The sequence below is a fragment of the Citrus clementina genome, unplaced genomic scaffold, assembly GCF_000493195.1.
Source record: "Citrus clementina cultivar Clemenules unplaced genomic scaffold, Citrus_clementina_v1.0 scaffold_6, whole genome shotgun sequence".
Taxonomy (NCBI): Eukaryota; Viridiplantae; Streptophyta; class Magnoliopsida; order Sapindales; family Rutaceae; genus Citrus; species Citrus x clementina.
Window position 1 is genome coordinate 23,192,893 of NW_006262139.1, and position 26,148 is coordinate 23,219,040.

Consider the following 26,148-nt stretch of genomic DNA (forward strand, 5'->3'; position numbering starts at 1 on the left):
ACTTTGACCTGGTGGGAGATCATCAATGCTGCCGAAAACCTTTGCCAAACAAGTGCCTTTAAACCAAAGAATTGAACAATCATCAGGATAGGTGGAAATGTAAATAACACGGCAAAGCGTGGGCGAGTGAGCGCCCAGAAACGCCAAACTCGTTTCCATCGATTTCAGAACGAACAGGTTCAGTAACTTTTGTTGTCACGCAACGTAGACAGTACATGAAGTGCGCCCCCAATACACGTCCGAAACAAATGCACACGACTGGAGAGTCCACGTCACGCGCTGCAAACACCGAGTAGCGAACATCATCGCTTAAATTATTATTATTATTATTATTATAAAAGCTTAAAACTGGTTTTCCAAGTCCTTAACCTCTCCCTGAATGTGGAAACCAGTGTGTTTTGCAGCTAAAAACAACTGCGTCCGCAGAGTTTATTAAACCTGAGCAAACAAAACCCAGCAGCCCCCTCTTCCCTCTTAAATACCCACTCTTCTCTTGTACTCTCCTCACAGAACGCACACACAAAAAAAAAAAAAAAAGGGAAAAAAAGGAACATAAATTAACATTTTCTCATTTCATATTCTCTCCAAAAATACGGACTCTAAAAATGCGTATGAGCTGTAATGGGTGTCGAGTTCTCCGCAAGGGCTGCAATGAAAACTGCAGTATTCGCCCTTGCTTACAGTGGATCAAGAGCCCCGAGTCCCAGGCCAACGCCACTGTGTTTCTGGCTAAGTTTTACGGCCGTGCTGGCCTCATGAATCTCATCAACGCGGGACCCGAACACCTCCGTCCTGGTTAGTACCATTTTTCTTTCTTTCTTTCCGTTTTTTTGTTTCCAATCAACTCTTTTAATACGACGTCGTTAAAGGGGATGAAGTATACTAAATTTTGTGGTGTGTCGTTTGTTCAGCGGTTTTTCGGTCGTTGTTGTACGAGGCATGTGGGAGGATTGTGAACCCGATTTACGGTTCGGTGGGTTTGTTGTGGTCGGGGAGCTGGCAGCTCTGCCAAGCTGCTGTGGAAGCGGTGCTTAAGGGTGCGCCGATTACGCCGATTAATTCCGAAGCTGCGGCGATTGGCCAGGGCCCACCACTGAAAGCGTACGATATACGTCACGTGTCCAAGGATGAGAACTCGTCGGCGTCTGTTGATCGAGTCAAGACTCGGTGCCGGGTCAAGCGAGTCGTGAAGCCGAAAGCTAATTGTAATAAGGCTGAGGTTAACATGGTGGATGAGCTGGCTCGGTGCGCGGAGGAGATGAACCGGTCTACGAGTCACGAGTCATCGCTGAGTCATCAGTCCGAGTTGGCGGTTGTTGAGAATGAGAGTAAGGAAAGTGACAGCATGGTTTCTGCCGAGACAGCTGAGACGGCTTCACTGTTGTTTCGAGCTGAGCCGGAGTCAGGAGCCAAGCCGAGTGAGCGAGTCGGTTGGGATTCTTGCGGTGAGATTGGGCTGGGATTGGAGCTGACCCTGGGGTTCGAGCCGGTTGCGGTGTCACGTGCTAACCACGTGGTGCCCATGAAGAAAAGGAAGCTTGAAGCTCGGAGCACGTGCGATGGCGACACGTGTAAGGTGGAGCTGGGGCTAGATTTTCCAGCTTAAGTAAAAGGTGAAGCGAAGCCGTAGAGTAGTAGATGGAGGTGGACAGTTTTGGCGGCTCGGTTCGGCTCTGTGAATGCCCGTCGACAGAGATGTGAATTTGAACCTTTTTTTTTTCTTGTTTTAATTTTTTTTTTCTTATTATGAATGAACAAAGAGGTGTACAAATGGTGGTTACATGAATAGAGTTGGTAAATTAGTTGAGGGAAAATCACATAATGCCTCAAAAAAAAAAATTTGTGTTTCATCTTTCGTGCATTGCATATTTGTTGATGATCTTCCATTTTCACTTTTCAGGTTAAATTTATTTATTGAAATTTCGTAGTCCAATTCACTAATTTTATTTATACCAAATTCAACTTCAAGAGAATAAAATGTAATTTTTATCATTGATCGAAACCATACTCATATTTTTAGAAGGAATCACTTTTTTACCACTCAGTAATTATTTCAAATTAAAAAAAAATAAAAGTACTTAATTGAAATTAATTCTTTTTGTTCACAATAAGCCTTTTCTTTTCTTTTCTTTTTTTGTTTTTGGAGAATTTTTTTTACAACAATCTAAAGGGTCATGCTATCAATTAATATAACTGGCAGTCCCTAAAATCTAAAATATAACCAGCGGTATAAAAAACTTTAATATTATCGGACGGTTTTGATGTGACAAATCCTGAGGAATAAATAACGCTAAAGATCAGAAGCACGTTCAAATACGAGCAAGCCATTAGATGCCAAACTAAGCTCGGGGTAGTGAGAGCCCTGGGCTCCAACTTCCAACCAAGTACACGTTCACCACCTGCAAAAGTGCTTCCATTTTGGCTAACGTATCTGCGCACACGACTGCCTAGTCTTCGCTCTCATTAATTTCTCCTTTCTATAATCAATATCAAGTCATGTCATTTCTATCCAGCATCAAAAATCAAATAGTGGAACTTTTGAATGAAGTGGGAGAAAGAGATTTGACTGGCAACGGCTTTTAACGAGCGCAGTGCCGAGGGTGGCGATACGACATGACTTTGCTTGAGTCACATCATCAAACGTGGATTATTTCTAAGAAAACCCACCGACTCTTCGGCAAAGCCCAATAAACAAATGATAGCCAGCCCATTCCCATAACAGCCGAACGAAAAACATAAAAATTAAAGAAAGATAAAATAAAAATCCAAAGGAGCCCGATTGGAACCCCAAGGTTGAAGGTCCCCCTTTTCTCTTTCCCTCCCCAAAATGGAGAGCGCCACTCGCCCAAACAAGCGGCAATCACTGTTTCGTTAATTCTTTTAATTCAAACTTTTTCTGTTGTTATCTATCTCTTCTCTATTAGTTTCTCTTGTGCGTTTCATCTCCTCTCTCACTCTCGCTGTATCAGGTACGTATTAGCACGCATTCTCTGTGTCTCTCTTTTAACACTTTCAAAAACCCTAGTTACTGTTACGTAATTCATCTCTTTAGTTTTACTCGCTTCTTTTTTGGGGGGGAATTAATCTTGTTTAAAAAATTGGATTGTTTTATCGAAAATGAGCTAATTTCAACTGTGAAATTTTTATTATCAAGTGCTTGATATCTAAGTTGGTGCTTTAATGTAAATATAATACTCAGCTCAATTAAGTTAACAAGTTTGCACGTGACTGATAATGTCGCAAGTTGTGGATTAGGATACTGGTAAAACTTTAGCATTTGGAAGATAAAGGTGGTTCTAGAGTGGGATTGTTGTAGTTGATTGTTTTGTATATTGCGTAATTTTATTATATTCGCCGCAGATTTTGTTGCATTATGGATGCAAGTAAGAGGAATTTTTTCAAGAAACGACCGAACAACCAATTCAAGAGAAAAGGGGTTGTTGGCATCAAGAAAGGAAACTGGAGCAATTCTAGCCGTGAACAATCTTTTGGGAATTCTCAACCTGCTGACACTGTCTATCGCATACTTTGCCCTTCTAGAAAAATTGGTGGTGTTATTGGAAAGGGTGGCAACATAGTCAAATCCTTGAGGGAGGAGACCCAGGCTAAGATCACTGTTGCTGATACAATTCCTGGTTCGGAGGAGAGAGTGATTATTATATATAGTTCTCCTACAAAAATTGCTAAAACACAGAATAAGGATGATGATTCAGCTGCTGAGACCAAAAAGGAGTCCATGGAGCCTCACTGTGCTGCCCAGGATGCTCTTCTAAAAGTTCATGACAGGATTATTGAGGAAGATCTTTTTGGTGGAATGGCATCTGATGATGACAATGAAAACAGTACCGTCACTGCACGACTACTTGTTCCGAACAATATGGTTGGATGTCTTTTGGGAAAACGTGGTGATGTCATTCAGAGATTGCGAAGTGAGACGGGTGCAAACATACGTGTGCTTCCTGCAGATCGTCTTCCTCCCTGTGCTATGAACACTGATGAATTGGTGCAGGTGTTTATCTAGTTCCTTGTTTCCCTTCTTTATTTTGTACCACGAATGCCTATGAAATAAGAATTTGTTAATCTTCATAAAGTTGAACCCCTAATATGTTCGTCAAATTTATAAAATACATAGTTTTTTTAATTGTACATGGTGATGAAATATTTACCTATAAATTATATACGTAGTTTTCAGGTTTCTTTATTTGAGACATCATCTCATGGTACTGTGATTGACAGTCAATCATCGATGATGTATGGGTGAAGTCACTCTTATATGGTTACTTTTGATATGAGTTGTGAAATTTTTAATGTGGGCTCTTTCTTGCAGCTTAATAGGTCTTTTTCCTTCTTATGAAATGCTTTCTCTACTGATCTGATAATGATAGCATGAGATACTACTCTTAATTGACCAGATTAATATGTTTTTAAGTATATACTAGTTGAGAACGTTCACTTTATTTCTGTATTTTTTTCTTTTTCCTTCTAAGTGCTATCCCGTTGAATGTTGATGATGGCCTGGGATAATTATTCGACTGTTTTGGCACTGTGGAATGTTGATGTCAATTTCTATTAGTTTGGATGTACATTTCATAATCACGGCCAATGTGTCTGTGGGATCCTGTTGGTTACTTGCATAACTATTATGTGTGGTTGTTGTGAACTTGGTTTGTGGCAACATGCAACTGAATATTGACGCATTTTTGTTCCTCCATTTTGAACGCTAAACTATCCTTTTGTTGATTTAGATTGTGTTAAGGAGAACACTTGGGAGTCATGATTTTTTGAGGCTTAGGCTATGTTGATCTCTTAACCCAGTTATTTCAAATGGGACCTATTACTATTAAGAGTTAAGGAAGGCCTTCTCTCTCTTTCTCTCTATCACAAATACTTTTTTATTCTACAATTATTTGATTTTTTCAAGGAGAACCAAGCTATTAAGGTGGTAGTCATGGTTTCTAGATGGAAGGAACCGTGGTATGAGATGTTTTTCTTGTCTCTGGAATTTTGATGTCTATCCGATGCAGTTTGGTACAGTTGGGTGCCTGTTTCTGCTGTCACTTGATGAAGTTGGTACTTCCATCTGATATTTTGAGGCAGGAGCATCAAGGGCTTCTTTCTCCAGCCACTAAGTTTATCTTGAGCAGATCACAGGAAAGGGGAATGAATTTTCCTTTAAAGGCTCGTTGGAAATTAGTTGACATTGTTTTCACAAATGCATGGTCAGTGCTCTTGCATGCCCAAGAACTTCAACTTTTACCAAAACACTTCCTTGGAAGGTTTTAGAACAATAGGCATTTCCATTCGTCAAAGTATAAATATTATTGATCATGCATTTTGTTTTCCTCTCTCTCTATATAAATACAATTGAATAATATAGGATTTTTTGAAGGCTGCTAGAGGAAGACATTGGATCAATCAAGTTAATCGATATGTTTACATGAATTTGACAGGATTATATCACTGAATGCATTAGAATGAAATGAATTCAATGTGGGTAGTAACAAACCTTTTCTTAATTTCATGGGGACATTTGGCTGTGACTTGATGCTTTCTACTGGTTCCAGTGGATTGATGGATTTCTCACTTGAGTTCCACCTTGTCAATCAGCATAGTGAGATGCAGGTACTCTTGTTCAGAGAGGTTCCTGACTGTCTGCTTTCTTAAAGAGATTGAATTGTTAATGTGGACATAAAGTGGTACAGAAGGAATAATTTTGTGGCGCAAGTTTGAGTTAGTGAAATGTGTGACCAAATGTGAATGCACTTGGAAGATTCAAGCATATCATGACTGAATGGTGGTTGCAAATTGTAAGGATGATATCAGGCATGCAAAAGAGGTGGGTGGATAGACCTTTGCTTACTACATGTCTATCTTGACTAGAGGAATGGCCAAGTGGAAAACACTCTTTGAAAAAAGAAGTTTTTGAGTAGCATTTGTGCTTATCATATATTGATGTTCTGTTCTTTCTTTGGCGTATTCTCTTATTGTCTCTTGATTGTTCCAGGTTTCGTTATATTGTCATTGAGAAAGGTAGATTTGATTATCCTAGCATGGCCATGACATTTAGAGTTCAGGTCAATTAGATTGTTTCTATTGCATGATTTGGTTTAGGTGATCTCAAGTTGGTTGAAACCAAATGCACAGAGTTGCATTTGTTGATTTGTTTTACCTTTTTGAAGGTCTTACACCTAATGAATTCTCTATCCTGCTACTCCATTAGCTCTTCTCATTAGGTTGTGTGTGTGTTTTTCTGAAAGTAGTGTGTTGGATGGTCTCATATGGGCCACTTGTTAGTCTGACCACCCTCTTGTAGTTTTGATATTGTCTTCAGTTGTTGCAAATTTAAAGAAGAAGTCCATCTGTATATCTGAGGATCATATGTGTTTCCTTAAAACTTTTTTATCGCATGTTATTATTATCTTTTGAGTTATTTCAGAAGAGATTCATAATTTTTTGCTGCATCTGAATTGCATAAATTTATGCCTGCAGGTCAAACACAAATTTTGAAAATGAATTTAGTGTAATTTATTGTTGTTGATGCTATTTGCTTAGGATTATAGCTTGCGGTTTACAATATCATTTTTTTCATTCATCTTTTGGCTTATGATGTGCGTAGATCTTGGAAACAACTGTTATGGGCAATGTTGAGTTGTCTTTTGATTCCCTGTAAAGTGTAATTGTGCTAGCTATTTTGCAGATATCTGGAAAACCAAATGTAGCAAAGAGGGCTCTCTATGAAGTGTCTACTCTATTGCATCAGAATCCACGCAAAGACAAACCTCCTTCAAGCTTCCCTCAGGCTTATGGGGGTCAAAATTTTCATTCCCCTCCTGCACCTATGGCAGATATGCATCCCCTAGGAAATTCATCATGGCCTGCTCGGAATTCTAGTTTGCATGGCATGCCTTCTACGCCATGGATGGGGGGATATGGTGACCAGCCCTCTCGGATGGGTTCAGGTAGCATCAACAGTTGTCCTCCTGGACAAATGGGAGAAGTTTCAGCTGAGTTTTCTATGAAAATTTTGTGCTCAGCTGGGAAAATTGGTGGAGTGATTGGCAAGGGAGGTTTTAATGTGAAACAGCTACAGCAGGAGACTGGTGCCAGTATTCACGTGGAGGATGCACCAACAGATTCTGATGAACGTGTGATTCGTGCCTCTGCTTTTGAGGTCTATATTTTTTTTTCCCTTTTGTTTTCCAGTTTGCTATGTCTCCATGTTTTGCTTCATATAGTTTTTGATCATTGTAGGGATATTGTTTCAGGGGCTTTGGAACCCAAGATCTCAAACTATTGATGCAATTCTTCAGCTTCAAAACAAAACAAGTGAATTTTCTGAGAAAGGTACAATTACTACTAGACTTCTTGTTCCATCAAGTAAGGTGGGCTGCATTCTTGGGCAAGGAGGTCATGTTATCAATGAAATGAGAAGGAGAACCCAGGCGGATATTCGCGTTTACTCTAAAGATGATAAGCCTAAGTGTGCATCTGAGGATGAAGAACTTGTACAGGTGACACGGTGGAACAATGCATTTACTCTTATATTTCCATATTCTGCTGCTGCTAATATTTGTTTGTCATTTATTTGGCTTTGCAATTATTTAAATTAATCCCTGCTTTGGGCATTCAGATCTCGGGAAATTTTGGTGTTGCTAAAGATGCTTTGACAGAGATTGCATCAAGACTTAGAGCAAGAACCCTGAGAGATGCAAATGTTGGAGCAGAACCTGCTCCTGTTGGGCCTGTCCAGCTAGTGGGTGCTGCTGGAGGATTACCGAGCAGAGGACCCCTGCCATCTGGTCCTGTGGGAGCTGGCATTTCTGGTGGATATGAACCTTTTCGGGTATTTTTGAAATTATTGACCTCACTTTTATTTTCAAATGATTGTTTTCTGCCATTATTCTATGATCAGCTTAATCATGAAACTATCTACTTAGTGTTTGTGATAATTGTATCATACTTTAGATTATAGTTAGACATTGTTTTATTTTGTAATAAAAGTGTTGTTGAATCTGGATAAACAGCTACATACAGCACATTTCAAGGTCTTGCATGTTTTCTAAAGGGTTTCTTGTGTAGATGATAGGTTCTTTTTCCTTCCTTATCTTGGTGGAAGCATATTTGTGCACATACACTGATGCAAAGCTTTTTATTTATTAGGTTCTTATTAGACATCTCCAATTGAAATAATAGCAATTGGTAATAGTTTTATAAAGAATAATTTTATATTTCAAGTTTCTTGAAAGTATATTAGTTAATTTGGGTGATTGTTATCCATTGATTTAGTATGATATGCATTCAATGGAAAACGATGCTCCTTTGGCTGATTTATATGTATAGGCTTTCTTGACCTAGATCATCGTGTTTAGTATGTTATTAACTCACCTGAAATCTTTTTAATGATTTAATAATCAAGGTTATATTGAAGATTTATTGGTCAATGATAACTAAAGTATTTGTAATTCTCTTCTGAAGGGTGGATATGACTATGAACCTCAGAGTTATCCTCCCCCTCCATCTGCTATGGGGTACTGGTTTTATGTAATTATTTACTAATTATTGCAATGGCATGTTTGAATATTGTGATCAAGTTTGATGTCTTGTGCACACTTCAGGTATCCCAATATGAATAGTGCTTTTGAGGCTAGGATCCCAAACAAGGCAGTGGGTTCAGTCATGGGGACTGGGGGAAGCAATATCCCCAATGTTGGTGAGGTAATTTTCTTCATCTCAACTCTGATGAATGAAAAAAATCTGGTATATATACCGGTAGACTAATTCATAATTAAAGATAGTACATATTCCAGTGGGCGTTTTGAATTCCTTGTTGCTCGTTGCAGAGAGCTTTCTATTCATTTAATGCTTATGAATGTGTCTGCTCAACTTATAGGATGCATTTCAGTTCCAGTCTGCAACAAATGAGCTTCTGTTTATCAATTTAATATTCTCAAATGTTTCGGTTCCTATTTACTTTTAATTCCAATATAAATTGGAAACGCAATAAGCCTGAAAGAGATCTTTTTCAATATATTACTTTTTTTGACTTCAAAGTCGTTGCAATAGTAAATGATCTTGCGTACAGGGTTTTCTTGAATATGGATTTTCTTCTAGAAATGAACAATAATATGTTATGTCAAGGATTTAGAATTGCTGATGGATTTTTCTAAATATCCCTTCATCATATTCTAGGTTGCTGGAGCAAGGGTTAAGCTCCAAGATCCTCATCCTGGTAGTTCTGAGTGCATTGTTGATATCCGAGGATCCTCTGAGCATTTGATATCTGCACATGGTACTTATCAGTCCTTCATGACTTCTGGACAGAGCATGAAAGTTCAACCAAGCTCCTACCAGAACATCAACCCCCAACAAAGCTCCTATCAAACCATGAGTTCTCACCAGAGCTCATATCAGAACATGAATACGCAGCAAAGCCCTTATCATAGTGTAAATGCGCAGCAAAGTCCGTACCAAAACATAAATCCTCAACAAAGTTCCTACCCAATGCACACACATCAGGGGGCCGGGACCAATCCCCATATCACTCCTACTCAAAGTTCTTATTACAGCTCGAGTGCGCAGCAAGGCACATACCCATACTGATTCTGATGTAGGCAAATTTTGTACTATAATATGCAATCATGTTTCTCAATTTAATTAATGATCATAGTTGGTGTATTAGCTGATATGACCCGTTAACCAAATATTTTCCGGCTATGCTGTGCTAGAGCAAACTGTAAACATACTTCTATTCCCCAGGAATTTAGATCTGTCAGCCCTTTTGTGGATCATTGTATAGACAAGTCAATGTTGATTGTTTTTCCCAACATTTCATCTACTGAAAGTTAGAAAGAAAAAAAAGGTATGCCGTGGGATGGTCGGACCAGAACCTCTTAAAGTTCTGTTCAGGCAAAACCAGTGCTAAAGTTTTGATGTACCATCAATGCTAGCTTTTGGTTGATTTCAATGTTAAAAGTTGTTTACAATTTGGTTTAGTCATTGGAATGCGGTAACCTCTTAAAAGTGCCGTTCAGGCAAAACCACTGTTAAAGTTTTGGTGTTCTGCTGACGCATAAGATATAGGGTGCGTTTGGGATTGAGGTTGGGCAGCTGTAGCTTAAAAGCTACAGTACTAAAGTGTTTGGTAAACACTAGTTGCTGTAGTTTTTAAACTATATTAATATGATTTTTCACTTGTATAATATAAAATTTATTATATCTTTAATAATTTTATCAAAATTTATATTTAAAATTTATATTTACTATATATTATTAATTTTTATTTCATAATTACAGTTTTTTTTTCACAGCAGCTGTAGTTTAAAAGCTACAGCACCTCAATCCCAAACGCACTCATAAACGCATAGATTTTAAGTGCTCGCGTGGTTGACTTCTCATTATGTTTTAAGTCATTTTCAATTTTTATTTTTTTTTGGGTCGATTGGAATAGAGATTTTTGGGGATTACAGAAGTCAATTCACTTAAAGAAATTCAAAATGTCAATGTTTGAGAATAGAGTTTTCCTCTTATATATAACATTAAAATACTTGTCCATTGTGATAATTTTACAATTTTTACAAAAAGCTACATCTAAGGACCTTAAAGCAGCAAATATGTTTGCAATTTCTGTCCAAAAAATATATGTTTAGTGTATCAGTGGAATTTGGTGCTTTGCTTCTGCTAATCGTGGCCTAGAAATTATTGCAGCATCTGGTGAAGCGCTTTTCCTGTCCGTGGTTGACTTTGTGTTTACGCAAAACTAATCCAAATGGTACAGAAAAAAGTACATGATTTAGGGTTATAGCACCCATTATATTCATGCAATAATATATGGAATGGATATGCCTACACTTGCTTAAAATTTCATTGAGGGGTTTCAGTCTTGAAGAGTAGACAGTCATTTCTCATCTTCAATAAGGGAAGTGCTTTTGCCACTTGACCACTTTTCAAAGGAATTATGGTGGAGGGTTCTGTTTGAAGTATTCAATTTGTTTGCCTTTATAAAACCCACGAGAATTTTCATACTTCTTGTCGTCCACAAATGTATGCAAAAATTAACTCTTGTCATCCCATGTTGATTGATAAGCGTGCACTTGCAATACCAGTTTCTATAACTGCTTTTGCCTTGAAATTTGGCTAATGTATTTTCGTGGGTGGATTTTTGGCGAATATACCTTCAATCTTCGTGTGTAATCAAGTTAAAAAAAAAGAAGAAATTATCAGCTATATACCCTTAAATGACACCAATATCAAACGTGCTACAATACTTTTCAAGTGTATTACTCGTATATCCTAAGTTGGCAAAACACTTCTGCCGTCCATCAATCCGTTAACTGGCGTTTGCAAGCGCTGACAACATAAGGGTAATCTAGTCTTTTTAAAAAACGACATGTCATCTCATTTACCTAGTAAAAAATGACATGTCATATGATATATTTTGATGAAAATGACATGTCATCCCATTTATCGGATAATTGTTAATAATTGCTAAAAAAAAAGCTACTTTACAACCGAATCTACTCCTCAAAAATTTAACCTAAATTATTGAAGATCGACTCCTCCAAGCTCAAACTTGAATTTTTTATGGTATAATACGTATAATTGTAAATAATATGTTGTTAATATTTTTTTATGGTATAAGATGAATATTTTTTATGGATAATTGTTAATAATATGTATCATTAATAATTCATATTTTTTTAATAAAAAATGTATTGTTAATAACAAAATAAAAAAAATTGTGTATTGAAAATTTACATTAATTTTCAAGATAAATTCATTTTTTACCTCATTTTGAGTTTAAAGGGTAAAATAATCATTTTGCTCAAATTCTGTTAAGTTCTTAACGGTGGTAAACGGAAAGGTGGACGCCAGAACTCTTTTGTCAACTTAGGGTATACAAGTGATATAAGTGAAAAGTGTTGTAGCACGTTTGATACTGGTGTCATTTAAAAGTATATGGATGATAATTTCCTAAAAAAAAGAAAGAAAAAAAAAAGAAATTCTTGTTGGATTGCACTTCATTAATACAATGCCAAGGCGCAAGAGGAAGTGTATTAACTGTAACTGGTGAGTTTTGTTGTCAGCAAGTCACTTGAATTTTTTTTTTTTTTTTTTTGTGGGAAAATTTCTGTATATTATATTAACGGGTATTTTAATTTTAGGTACGATTATGAAGCATCTGCCTTCGAAAAGATGGGTGTAAATGTATGTATGGTTGATGTATTTGTTGTAAAACAATTTTCAGAATACGCAAGAGTAAGTGTTGCTTGCCATTAGCCAACCGCACAACGCCACCTGTTACTACTAGTTTCCCCCCCCCCCCCCCCAAAGAAAAAGTAAATAACTGAATTATTGTGATACAATTAAAACAGTCTAGAAAGATCTAAGATGTCTAAAACAAAAGGAACTATCAAAATTTGATTCAAAAAATTGAATCTCATTTTTCTATTTTAAGCAACTGCTTATAGATAGATCCAATTGATATTATTATTAAGAAAAATTCTCTCTCTCTCTCTCTCTCTCTCTATATATATATATATATATATATATATATATATATATATATATATATTCTCTCTCATACCAAACACTAACTTGAATGTAAGTGTATTCTTAGCTAGTAAGTAAGACATTCAAACATGTTCTTCATGGATCAAAAGGATCCGAGAGAGAAGAAGGTAAAATTAGTTGACGACAGATTTACCTCCTTTAAACTACTTGAAAAGTTATTGAAAAATAGCATTAAAAAATAAAATTGATTGAAATTCGGATTATGTTATCAGAATATTCAAATTTGTCATCCACATAACTACAAGACATTTAGACCACAATAAATCTCACTGGTTTATGTAGTGTTTTCCACAAACACTCACACACAACTAATAAAGTTAATTTGACACACACGAAATGTAGCTATCAGTAGCTTAAGGTCAACAAAAATGTGAATTCCCTTTCAATTTGATTACCAAAATGCTTCTTTTTTATCTCGTAGCAGTTGTAGTAATGAGTAATGTCTTGTAGAATATGTCTTCCTTTGAAAAATTGAACAAATTATTAAAGCAGTAATGCTCCTCCACGCCCAGCAAAACTTCATTTTCATACTACCACATGATGATGATCATTATCAACCATCGGTCTTGGACTTTTTTTAAAAAAAAAAAAAAAAAAAACTTTTCCTGTGAATTGTCTTATCAGTGACCATAGAGTCCAACCAAATACTGCTTGAGTGATAAGTCAACCAAAAACCATTTTATATTCTTACTTGTTTTTTTAAATACCGGGGGTTGTTTTAAGAAAATGAACCTACTATTATAGAAAAACATTCTTGGAAAGATCAGGACAATAAATGAAATTTAGCCAATTCTTTCAAAAATTAAATTTTAACCCCCCACATTTATAGATATTTGATTCTAATTTTTTTTTGTTAAATCTGTAATTTCCGACCTTGTTGCACCAAAATCCGGTTATCGAGGTTATTTTCCTTTGATTGCCAATGCATATACACTTAATACTGAATTCTTTCACACTTGTATGGGCACAATCATTAGGAATATCCATGAATTTCAAAGTCTAAAATCCACGAACAATAATTAGAGCTGAAATCGTCGGCAAAGCTTTCACATTTTTTTATAGTTTATTTTACAATTTAATGTCAAATAGAAACTATATTAATTGCTCTGAGGTCACCATGCACTATGCCGTTTACTTAGGCTCCATCAAAGCCTATGATCGCGAATCATCTTCTGTAATGCTTTCACTTAAAATCTTTCACTTAAAAGACAAAAGTTTTATAGGAAGAGAAGAAAGCTTTCACTTAAAATCTTTCAGTGGGTCTCAAGAAATATTTTAGAAGATAGAGCATTAGAGCTTGTAGTGCTTATCAGCAACAAGTTGACAGTTGCTTCTAATATATTTGAAAGTGGGCGATGGCGATCTTTTTTTCCTTCATAATCCAAGCTACGTAAATATAACTTAGAAACAGCCACACGCGTGCATGCTTATGACAACGTGTAATTATATTCTGAGAGAGCTACTTTTGTTATAGTAGCTAGTTAAACTCTAATACATCCCTTAATTTTGGTTAACATACAATCTCTATATGGCTAACATACAATGTCTATGATAAACAATTTTTGTACCAAGTGCTTGTTGGAAATATGAGTCAATATTACTTCTTAAAAGTTCAAAATATGAATAATATTCATGGGTACTGTTCATCTCATTGTTCACTAGTACTATTCATTCAATGCTAGTCACAACAATGTTAGTACTGTTCATTCAATACTATCCATCACTCGGCAGTAATCATAAAATTCATCGAGGTGTACGCAAAACACTATCCTTAAAATCAATTTCCACTCCTTTAAAAATATTTCTCGATACAAAAAGGACACAAATAATACGGAATGACCTCCAAGATTAATGCAATGACACTGTTATGACATTGCACAACAGTTGAGAATAACAAAAGAAAGTCGATGAAGAAAATATGAGATAAAATGAGAGGAAATAGTTGTACCTTGAAAGCTTTGTATATCTATTTTATATAGAGGTACACTCTATAATACTTTTCATAATTCAATTTAAATTAGTCATCTATGTGTCTCATAATTTAATTCAACTTAAATAATCCGAATTATATCTAGATTTGATTTATTCAACTATAATTTGTAATTAAATCAAATAATGACTAATTTCAAATTAAACATAAAAGTGATGACTTTCACTTCCCCTAAATTTGGGACATTAATATTTTGAAATACTAATAAAACTCCAACAGTCTTGATATTCTTAAGTATGTACAATTAAGATTTAATTACCACTACAACAATAATGCCTTTTGCAACAACAAGGGTTTGTTGCTCAAAGTATAAATTTTGTTGCCTTAGATTGTTGCAACAAAAATACGTTTGTCGTTAAGGTCGTCGGCCTAGCACTGTCGCGCTCTATATTCAGCAACAAAACAAAAGTTTTCTCGCCTTAAACATCTTTTTGCAATAAAATAGATTCGTAGTAAAATAGTGTCCAGCTAGTTTACGAAATTGTTTTGCAACAAACTCTTTTGTTGCCCTTGCACTAAATGTTTTTTACAACAATATTATTTTGTTCCTAAGAAATAGAATAAATAATTTTACTACAAAACAATTGTGTAGAAATAAATTTTTTTCAACAAAATTATTATATCAAAATTTTTAAAATTAAATACAATGATAATTAATACCATTATAAGAAAAAAGAAATTAATTAATACAAAAGAATTATTATTATTGATGACAAATACATAAAAATTATTACAAGATGTAATATCTATTTTTTTTAACTACAAATGAATATAACTTTATTGATTTTCTTCATCTCGTGGTGTGATTAACTTCAATATTTCCTACAAAAAAACACAAACAATAATTAGTTAACTTGTAAATGTAATAATCATGTAATATTGTAATGAAAAAAAGATAAATAAAAAATAAAAAATTACACCATATTGAAGAGAAATAGAAGAGATAAGAAGATAGAGATTGAGTTAGAGAATGAAAGAATGAGAATTATACATTAGAGATGAGGAAATGAAAGTTAAAGAAACTTATAGATGAGAGAATTTAGAATAAAAGTTAGAGAATGAAAGAATAAAAGAGTGAAAAAAATAAAGTGTATGAGATATAAATAGAGAGATGGAGTTTTTAGCGACCAAATTTCAATTTTGTCGCTAAAACTTGTTTTGCCGGAAAACCACCCGCTTTTACTTTAAAAATTTTCAATTTGTTTAGCGACAAAATTCTACATTTATTGGTAAAAATATACATTCGCGACAAACTTTTTCTTTTGTCTCAAAAAATCAAAAATTTTGGCGGAAATAAAATGATTTAAATCTTTAATCTTTGACTTTTAGTGACAAAATTAGAATTTGTTGCTATAAATACACATTTAGCAACAAAACTCAAATTTTGTCACAAAAAGTCAAGAAGTTAAATCTTTAAATTCAGAATTTTAACTACATAGATTTGGCAACAAATTATATTTTGTCGCCATTGGTCACTCTCTCGTGACAAAACTATTTGGCGACAAGGATTCTGTCACTAAATGTTTAGCACCAAAATATTTAGTTTGACACTAAAACTTTTTGCAACAAAAAGCTAATTCGTTGCTAATGTATGTCTTTAGCTACGAAATATTTGTCGCTAAAAATGTTAATTAAATATTAATTTATTTCTTAAGTATTTGGCAACAAAATATTTTTTATGTTGCTGTAACACACTTAAGGCAACAAAGACAACTTTGTTGCTAAAAAACTTGTTGCTAAAGGTCTTAATTCTTGTAGTGTACATATATATTATTGTCTCAATAAACACCAATCACAACTTTAATTTATAAAAACTTAATTCAAGTCCTATGAGAAGGAAAACTATTACTAATTGTATTACTAATAGTATTTATGATTAGTTATAAGATTTTTTCCTTTTAAATTTAAATAGTTTTTTTTCTCCTTTTTTTCCAATATCAATCTCTATGTGCTAGCCTTCAAGCTACCTGCCTAACATGTGAGCAGCGAACCTAACTCGAGGCCAAGTCCATTGATCGAGCTCTCATAATCATGCCACATAGGGTGCTTCTACTGATGTAATGTGGTACCTACTGCCTGCCGCCTGCCGGCACGGCTTATTTCTCATCCCCAGATTTTGCACACCCAATTAAACCCACACCAAAAATTCAAGAATTGTATTAAATATTTAATTAGAAGTTAATGAACTAAACGTCACGATTATGTTAGCCTTTAATTCTTCGATTGATTTTACGAACAAGCTAATCTTAATCTGAAGATTTTGCCTGAGCCCGAGTCCAAACCTAATCTTGACTTTTTCTGTTTTGCAAGAAAAATTGCCGCAGATCTAGTAGATCGGTTGGCGCCGATACTGTTAGGATTTGCTTTTTGCTTGTCGGTCAAACAAGAATTTCTTGCATTCTGAGATTTTCTTTAAAATATTCAAAACACGCACAATCATTTGATCATTATCTTTAGTTTTTAAGATTTACCAGGAGATTTTCCTGTAATTTTGAATCAACGGGTTGGATTTTGCTTTATATTTTAAAGTAGTATTCAGACTGCAGCTTAGTTAAAAGAACAATTAACTTGTACGTGTTAATTTGCTGCCATTTTCATGAAGATGAATTTCCATGTTTGTTGTTTCCAACACGTGAATGTAGCACAGTTAAGCCATTCGAAATTTGCCCCAACGGTCGAATCAAGGTTAATTTCTTCAAGTTTGTAGAGGTTGTTCTTTCTAGATCTCTATGCATTTTTTCCCCTTTTCTTTCTTTCTTTCTTTTTTTTCCCTTCTGGCTTAATTAATATTTGCTTTGAAACTTAGAACGTTATAAAAGATTATCAAATTATCCAATTTTTTTTTTTAAATCATGGATAATGATATTCTTGTTGTTAACTATTTGTGTTGATAGTACGCTTACAACTCTACTATTAATTATCAGTAGACATTTATTACAATGTTCTAAAATAATGTTGTGATGTTGTAGATTGAATATCTGAACTCAGAACATGTTAAATTATCAAATATATTTTTAAATATTTGAAAAAAAAATTAATCAGAGTCGCAATTCACGATGCTTGTAACCCTACACTGAGAAGTGATCATAATGGCTTTAAAATAGCCAAAAATGTAATCCACAATGCTGTATAAGCCATCAAGAAAGCTCCTTTTTAATTAAGAGAAGGATAACTCAATTCTTAAAGTGAAAGTTTCGTCATAGAAAATATCAATATTAATACTTATTACATGAATGTCGAAACCTATTATCATTATTATTACTACTACTACTTTTTTCACTATTCCATGTTTGATATATGCAAGCATTGATTTTGGATACAACCACTAATTTTATATTAGATTTGTCAGTATTTATCAAATATTTTAGTAACTTTAATTGATCATAATATAAAAACAGTCATAATTTTATTTATTATTGACAATGCTCCCACTCCTTTTGTTACTGTATAACTAGGTTCAACTTTAAACTTATTATTTTCAACTCGAGAAATTTTACTATCTCAACTAACTAGATGGCATGACCACCTCACCCTAGTCACACAGTCATAATTTCTTACTTACATTATTTTTTGTTCAATTTTCAGGGTGCTACTTGTAGTCTAACTCATTATTTGAAATGTCCGTTTGTCAAAACAATGTGCTACTTAGGACTTAGGAGCTGCTTGGATATTTTTGTTTTTTTTTTTTAAATATTTGTAGCACAAATCTGGCTTTCGCTCGAAAGTATGTAATGAGATATAGTAAGCCACTTGACCTTTGCATATCTAATAATATCAAAACCTGAATCACACCTTTGTAGAAGAAGAAGAAGAAGAAGAAGAAGAAAGCAATTTAGAAATTTTTATAATCATGTTTATGTTTTTTAATTGATTAGTACAAAATAAATTATAATTTTATTGCTGGAGAACAGAGTGGAGGAGAGATGAAAGATTATGATATCGACGATGGTGGTGGTGGCGCATGATTTGATTTAATATTTTTTTTTTAATACAACTGTTTTTGAGATCATTTTAATAAAAGTAAGTGCTTATTTATATAATAAGGATTTGAAAAAGATGGTCATTATCTTTGCTTTGACCTCCATAAGCTCTTTGTCTTACATTATAAAAATACAATAAAAAATCACTTTTCGCCACTCATATAATAATACCCACTCGTGCAAGAGGGGAGAAAAGAATGAAAAGATTTGTTGTCTAATCATAAATCATAATCATAGGATAATTTCTTTTATATTTTGTTTGTTTGTTAATTGTGCTCCCCGAAAAGTGTTATTTGCATGACATATTTATTTTCGTGCTGTACAGAATACTGGACTCCCTAGCTACTTCATACGTTTATACGAGAGTATATGGGAGACAACTTAAAAGTATTTATGCCTCTCAAAGACGACTTTCACCCATTAGTGTATTTTGGACCCCTTACCCCCCCACAACCAAAAAAAATAAAAAAATACAGTTCCAATATCAAATAAGAGATCTTGGTGCAGATGTCATATTAAAAAACTAATTGACTTAAACCTATTGGGTAAATGAAAATTATATGATATGAGTTCTGTCACTTCATTATAAATTAAAATAAATTGGTGTAAAACATCGTTGTATTACTCTAATCTTTACTTATAAAGTGACGATACATCCTCATGAGAGAATAAATAATTAGGTAGCAACTCTATTGTAGTATTAAACTTAAATTTTAACGAATAAATAGCACACTACAATTAATGAATTCCAGTACCTTTAAATTAAGGCATGCATATTCCCAAATTATTTCTGGAATATGAATAAATACGAATAATTAGGTATAGAGTTAAGATTTTTAATATATTTTTTAAAATTACCTTTAAATTAAGGGTTCATTTCTATACATTTAGCTTATTCATTATTTATTATATTAACTTTTTCTTCTTTTTTTTTGTATAATAGCCTTTAAATAAAACGTTATAATCCACTTGTTCACATCAATAGTGTCTTCCTCACCTTCAAAGTTTTGTTATTGATCTATATCTTTTCCTGAAGGATATTCTTTGCATATGGCATTCTATCACAAGTAGCTTTCATTACACGGGAAAATGAATGGTTATTGACTAGAGAAAAGTAATTCCAATAAGCTATTTAGAATGCTGCTTTACTTTCTCTGCTTCACAAGTGTTCTCAGTTCTTACACATATTTCGTAATTTTTTTTTAATTTTTCAAAAAGATAATTCTCACTTCTTCTTTTTTTTCCATCTTAATTTAATTCTTATTATTTGGTTGAAACAAGTCGATTTCACCCTTGTAATAAAAGATTAAGAGATCAGTTCCTTGTAATACTGAGAAGGAAATTTCTTTATTATGTGTTAGTGCATATAGTTTATGGCAGATTAGTCGTTAAGAGTGAGTGAAATGAAAAAAAAAAAAAAAAACTATCAATCAAAAACTCATTGTTCCTTTACTGGTACTAATTAGATTAATCAACTAGTACTTTTTTTTTATATTATTATTCTCAAATAACAATGACAAGAAATGTTTTGAGGCATTTTTATTTTTCAAAAAGGAAATCGATTCCCTTAGAGATTAAAGGGAATTTACCCTCTCAAACGAGCATGAGTCTCTGGCCTCGTGTATGCTAAATAGACAGGGCCTTATCACTGTCAATTTCTGCCGCAGAAAGCACAAGTTTTGGTCAACCATTAAGCTAAAGTTAAAGATTAATTCAATAACCATCATCATGAGGGAATTTGCTGTGGTGAGAAAAAAAAGTGATTCCTATATTCAACTAGTTGATTACGCCTCGTCCTAGCCGTCTTTTGGGCTAATTTTCTTCATATTTGTCCATATTTTCAGCTATCAGTTGCCTTTGCGGAATGCTCACCAGTCACCATTTTCTTTTTCCATCTAAAACACACACTTCACATGTATCACACAATTCACACAAATAGAGTCTTAGTTCGCTTCTTTGTGCCGACAATTAAGTAATTGAAATAAATTGGAATTTTGATGTAATGTAGAAAGTATCGTTATTCATGTATATTTGAAAGGAAAAAGTCCAATCCAACTATAATACGAGGATGAATTAAGTTTGAATTTTATATATATGCACGTCTTGATCAAATGGTTTTAAACAATAATCTTTAGTTAACCACTTGAATTCAAATCTTATTCTTAGTTTGTTGTGGTTAAAAATTTATAATTAACAAATATTATTTTATGCAGGTTATGAAGAAAATTATGTCACAATAAGCATTACTTGGAAAATTAATTAGTTCAAGTTATTATGGACGAGAATTTTCTCAATTAGCTGGTGGTAAATCTCTTCTCTGTGGGCCAAGACGTCTAAGCTGCATCGTAATTAAGAAAGTTATTTAGACACGGCCCCACAAATTAACAATTGTAATTATTAGTTAATTGATTGTAATGCACATATATACGTATAACTCTTTGGAGGGTGATTGTAATATATTTGACTGAACTAAAAACCACAAGCTCACTGTAAAATTAACACATCACGTAATCTTGTAAAATCGATTCTCTTTAAGCATATGCCAATGACTTTTTACAGAATCCCTCTTGTTCATCACCCCAAAAGCCAAATTCGTTCCAAGGACAGGTGAAATATTATAGTCATAGAGAAAAAGAACAAACAAAAATTGTACCTAACGAAGAGCATTATTAGCATTTGCATTTGCATTTGCACATCCCCGTAAAATATAAATGAGCGTGGCAACAGGAATTTTTCGGAACGAGTGACAGAGAAGGAGAAATAATTTAATTAATACTCGGTGGTTGAACAAAAAGAAGAGTCATGTTACCATCTATAGCCCGCGAGTATGCTACGATTAATTCCACCACCTTTTTTTTCACTAGTCTTTAAATTTTCATTGTAATTTTCAAATTTTGTCTTTTGTTTGCGTAATACATAAGTTGGGATTTGTAAAATAAAAAGATTAAGAATGCATTTGGAATTGAGGTGTTGTAGCTTTTAAGCTGCAGCTGCTGTGGGAAAAAAAAATTGTAACTATGAAATAAAAGTTAATAATATATAGCAAATATAAATTTTAAATAATAATTTTGATGAAATTATTAAAGATATAATATATTTTTCATTATACAAGTGAAAAATCATATCAACATAACTTCCAAACTACATCAGCTAGTGTTTACAAAATACTTTAATGCTGTAACTTTTAAGTTACAGCTGTCTAATTTCAATTCCAAACGCACCCCAAGACTTACGGAAAATTTGAGATTGATGGTGGATCAACTGAGGTTCCTTCTGAACAAACTTTTTATAATTAAAGTTTTTGTGAGCAATTGCTTGTTAATAGATAAGATAAGATTGACATTTTCCTTGCAATATTTCAATTCAACCACTTTTTTTTTTATAGATAAAATGATAAGAATAGTGAAATCTGAAGGAGGCTATCTTAATTCCATAAAGGAGAGTGTAAAAGGTTGTAAGTCTCACGCATGGTTGTACGGCAGCCCTACCCGAAAAAAAGAATGATAGAAATTTCGGTAGTGGTAGGAGCAGAAGAATCGCACAGACGGGTGTAGGCAGATGATGGGGTGACTTATTAGAAAGCAAAAATATATTAAAAGATTCATGGTGACCCTACATTTCTAAAAATCACAAGTTGGCAATTTTTCATATTTTAAAGCTATAAGCACTTTGATAAAAATCAATTGAATTGATTGAAAGGTTGGAGAATAAGTTACCATGATTACTTAAATATATTAAGTGTTATGAAGCATCAAAGTAGAGAGGAAACACTTTTTTTGAGCATCTCAAGCTTATCTGAACAGCTCTAAGCTCAAGGACCTCAGTCTTTAAGTGCCAATTTGACTACATAAGGACAAGTTTGTGGCAACTTAATTATAGTTTTATTGGCAAAAAGCAAATCACAATGTATGGCTCTTTAATTTTGAGTGCAATTAATAGCTGTTTTGTAGCTTCATTCTTTTAGTTTCATCTCTATCCTTTCACTATTTATAAATTTTAAAAAATTGATACACAGCAGTACAATGCTTACCAAAATTCAATTCGTGCACTCAAGTATTAATTAAAAAATTCAAATAGACACGAATGCGGAAAAAATAATAATCGAGATTCACCCATGAATATGATAAAATCTACAGGAGCTGACAACGAATATATTTTATTGATAGCAGAAGATTAGACTGCTGATATTTTTATCAACAAAACTTATCTTAAAACAAAGCTCAAAACAACCCTTTAATTACAATAATCACATCATATATTGAATTCGTGAGATGATAATTTTCAGAAGATCTCTAAATTATTGTAAATCCCAACTTACTCTCATTTTATTCAAAAAATAAAGAAAAAAATGGGAATGAGTTAATGAAATTTTTTTTTTGTCCTCTTAATAAATTACCATGTCAAACATATTAAACATGATAATAGAATTCAAGTCCTTAGTGATGTGATTTTGTTTTTCCAAATTTACTTTGAGAAAACCTACATTAATTTGAAACCCACTTTCATATAAGGTTGTTCCCTGTAGATTTTTAATTGTGTCGTTAATAAAATTTTATATATATTAAAAAGAAGATATAAGGAAAATAACAATTCAAATAATTCTTGAACTATAAGATTGATAGACCTTTTTCTTTTCTTTTCTTTTTTTTCGTTTTTAAAGGTACCGCTGTGTACAAAACTTATTACATCTCTCTCTGTGAAGAAAAGAAAATATTTGGACAATACTTATACTCTTAACAACTCAGTTACAAAATTAATATTGATCTCTCAAGTATCTACTGGTTCCAAGTATACTTGAACTCCATACTTAGGTTTAATTGTTAGAACAACGACAGGAGCATGGCGATAACTGTCTGAAATTGTGAAGTTGAAGCGGGAAATTAGCATAGCTAAGATGATTTTGGCCTCCATCATGGCAAAAGATTGGCCTACACAATTTCTTGGACCGGCGGCGAAGGGGAAGAAATGGCGGCCAGAGGCGAATGTTCTTGAAGCAAATCTGTCGGGGTTGAACTCATTTGCATCTTTGCCCCATAATTCTTCACTGTGATGTATAGCAAGCATTGGAATCCAAATTGATAGTCCCTTTGGGATCAGGAGGTCACCTAACTTAATGTCTTCAAAGGCCATTCTCGGAAGAACGGTAGCCGGTGGGTACAGTCTCAGTGATTCATTTATTACCATATTCAGCTACATGTAATAAAATAAAAAAAACCATGTTATTCAGATTTATGCATTGACGTCTAATAAAAATAAAAGAGATTAATTAAGCTAGTGAAACGAAAGTAAATTACATTTACCTCGTCAAATCACTAGCATAGTTCCCTGGACTCTTTCCAAGTTTTCAAATAAGTGTTGTACCAATGGCAATACTATGTCTTTTGACTCTTTTTAACTTTCTTTTTTCCTTTTTTTTTTCCTTTTTCGATTGCGGATTCATACCAGCTAGGCTTCCAAAAGATTTAATCATTGGGTTCTTTAGCATTTCAATTTTTAAATTAGAGAATTCTCTTAAGCGTTTTGACTCGTAATTAATCAGACTATACCTTGAGCAACTAAGTTATAAAATCTAATGTCATGAAGTGGAGATCCATGAACTAAGCCTTGCAAATATTTATTTTATTCTTGATCTTAGTCAATATCATTTTATCAGAAACGAACAAACTGTCCACAAGATTAGCATCACCTTTTGTCATAGGTTTTTGTGTTTAAAATATTGATTTAGTGTTCAATTCAAAACTGAAAATTCTTTGAAATTGTAAAAAACTAAATAAATTAAGCAAACAGTTTCTCCTAGTACAATTTGGTATGGATGAAGTTTTGGGTAAATAACCATTTTTGGGTTAGAAGTATGAGAAACTTATTGCTTGATGACTAACTTCTTTTGCAAAACAACAAGAAACAGATCAAAACAAATCAAACCAGAACCAATAATTAAAAAAAGAAAGAAAGAAACTAAATTAATAAAGCTAATAATGAATCAATTTCTTGGCTACCTGAGTGAGTTTAGGGAGATGATCGACAGAAGGAGCATCCCCATTGCAGACTTGTTTTACCTCGGCACGAATCTTTTCTTGCCATGAAGGGTTGCTTGCCAGTAGCATGACTGTCCAAGTGAGTAACAAAGCTGTAGTTTCATGGCCAGCGAAGAAAAAAGTTTTGCATTCATCCATTATTAGTTGAAAATTTAAGCTGAATCCATTGCCTCTTTTATTTTGCATCTCGTTAAGCAACATGCCTAATAAATCATTCCCATAAGAACTGCTTCTGCCAATTTCTACACAGTCTTTTCGGCTTTGTATGATCTCCATTAGCAGTCTCTCCACTTCCATCTTCAATGATTTTATTTCTCTGTTGTATTTACTAGGAAAAAACCTGAAAATAGAAAAAAAAATCAAAAAATGTCTTTGACAGGGTGAATCTGCTAATGGAAAAGGAATCGATTTAATTAGGGACTGGAACTTTTGATTAGACACAAGAAAGAGAGAGAGAGAGGAAAAAAAGATTTTAATGAAGCAGCTTATAGAAAAAGATGGAATCTGATAAAGTGAAAAAAAATAAAATTACATCTTAGCAATGAAAAGTAAATAAATAAAAAATCTTACCGGCTGCCTGGAAAGCAGAGGTGCCTGCTAGATTGAGCACAGAGGTGTTGCAAGACGGTAAGAAGATGGAAAATTTGCTTTCCTTTCTCATAGCTACTATCGAATTCGGTTCTTGAAATAATATCGGCAGTGAGTCTAGTCATGTATTCTCCAATTTCAAACTCTTTTTGCCCTGATTCTACTGCATTTTGCAGAGATTTGAGCATCTTGTCAGTGCACTCCACCATGTGCCCCGCATAGCTCTAGTGACCAAAACATTCCAAATAAAATGATTAAATTATGTTAGCCAAAAGAATTAAAGTTGATAAAAGTGATCATACGTGATACATGTCATTATTTTATTATACCTTGAGCCTATCTCCCATGAATGCAGGGGCAACAATATGGCGTTGATGGTACCAATCTTCTCCGTTGGCCATTAATAAGCCCTTGCCGATAAAATGCTTTGAACCTTGTTGTTGCAGCCACGATTTTCCAGCTTTTGTGCTGAATTTTGTTAGCAGTTCTTTGATCAAGTCCGTTTCTGACAAGCACATCCTCGGCTCTATCCCATTCCAATATATAAATCTCTTCCCTACATACATATATATACATATATGCATCAACCAAACAGTAAAAAGAAAAAAGAAAAAAGAAAAAAAAAGTTTTTAGCACGAAGAATTGTTGTATGTGTATATGTAAGTACCGTATTGTTGGGACCAAGTAACGTAATGCGGCAAGAGGCGGCCCACGATGTCGTGGTGGATGTGATCATAGTCTTTAGAAGTGGATTGGGAGATTAAGGCGGCCATTTCCAAGATGTTTCCGGTTAAAGGCCGGGGTTTAGGGCCACGCACTCCTTGCCTCGCCATAATTTTCTTGATGCGTCTTGGTGTTAGCCAGTAACATGAGAGAGTATCATATGCAACTCTAAACAATAAACTCACAAATATCACAGCAACACTACTAATTAGCAACACCACTATAGCCATGATGATGGTGGTTCACTGCTTTGGTTTGATCA

At 33.9% G+C, this 26,148-nt stretch overlaps 3 protein-coding genes across 3 annotated transcripts; 2 read left to right on the forward strand and 1 right to left on the reverse strand.

Annotated features, from left to right (window-relative positions):
• Nucleotides 1-356: 356 nt before the first annotated feature.
• Nucleotides 357-1,840, forward strand: LOC18038388 (LOB domain-containing protein 40). The gene is made up of 2 exons (XM_024181549.1): nt 357-795; nt 912-1,840. Exons 1-2 carry the CDS (start codon nt 606-608, stop codon nt 1,604-1,606), a joined length of 885 nt encoding a protein of 294 aa, XP_024037317.1. The 5' UTR covers nt 357-605; the 3' UTR covers nt 1,607-1,840.
• A 944-nt stretch (nt 1,841-2,784) lies between these two features.
• Nucleotides 2,785-9,921, forward strand: LOC18038389 (KH domain-containing protein At4g18375). The gene is made up of 8 exons (XM_006430718.2): nt 2,785-2,969; nt 3,361-4,009; nt 6,698-7,171; nt 7,266-7,511; nt 7,631-7,843; nt 8,476-8,528; nt 8,616-8,715; nt 9,190-9,921. Exons 2-8 carry the CDS (start codon nt 3,374-3,376, stop codon nt 9,598-9,600), a joined length of 2,133 nt encoding a protein of 710 aa, XP_006430781.1. The 5' UTR covers nt 2,785-2,969; nt 3,361-3,373; the 3' UTR covers nt 9,601-9,921.
• Nucleotides 9,922-23,205: 13,284 nt separating this feature from the next.
• Nucleotides 23,206-26,148, reverse strand: LOC18038757 (cytokinin hydroxylase). Its single transcript, XM_006430720.2, has 5 exons — nt 25,831-26,148; nt 25,493-25,719; nt 25,146-25,387; nt 24,537-24,915; nt 23,206-23,730 (listed from the first exon to the last, which is right to left on the reverse strand). Exons 1-5 carry the CDS (start codon nt 26,114-26,116, stop codon nt 23,308-23,310), a joined length of 1,557 nt encoding a protein of 518 aa, XP_006430783.1. The 5' UTR covers nt 26,117-26,148; the 3' UTR covers nt 23,206-23,307.

Bases quoted from the DNA above. Each gene is read 5' to 3' on its own strand.
- LOC18038388 (XM_024181549.1), top strand. From the start codon at position 606: ATGCGTATGAGCTGTAATGGGTGTCGAGTTCTCCGCAAGGGCTGCAAT. The intron at 796-911 runs GTTAGTACCATT...TCGTTTGTTCAG, and splicing joins ACCCGAACACCTCCGTCCTG to CGGTTTTTCGGTCGTTGTTG.
- LOC18038389 (XM_006430718.2), top strand. From the start codon at position 3,374: ATGGATGCAAGTAAGAGGAATTTTTTCAAGAAACGACCGAACAACCAA. The intron at 4,010-6,697 runs GTGTTTATCTAG...GCTATTTTGCAG, and splicing joins ACACTGATGAATTGGTGCAG to ATATCTGGAAAACCAAATGT. The intron at 7,512-7,630 runs GTGACACGGTGG...TTGGGCATTCAG, and splicing joins AGGATGAAGAACTTGTACAG to ATCTCGGGAAATTTTGGTGT.
- LOC18038757 (XM_006430720.2), bottom strand. From the start codon at position 26,116: ATGGCTATAGTGGTGTTGCTAATTAGTAGTGTTGCTGTGATATTTGTG. The intron at 25,720-25,830 runs GTACTTACATAT...ATATGTATGTAG, and splicing joins TACTTGGTCCCAACAATACG to GGAAGAGATTTATATATTGG. The intron at 24,916-25,145 runs GTAAGATTTTTT...TTCTATTTTCAG, and splicing joins CTCTGCTTTCCAGGCAGCCG to GTTTTTTCCTAGTAAATACA.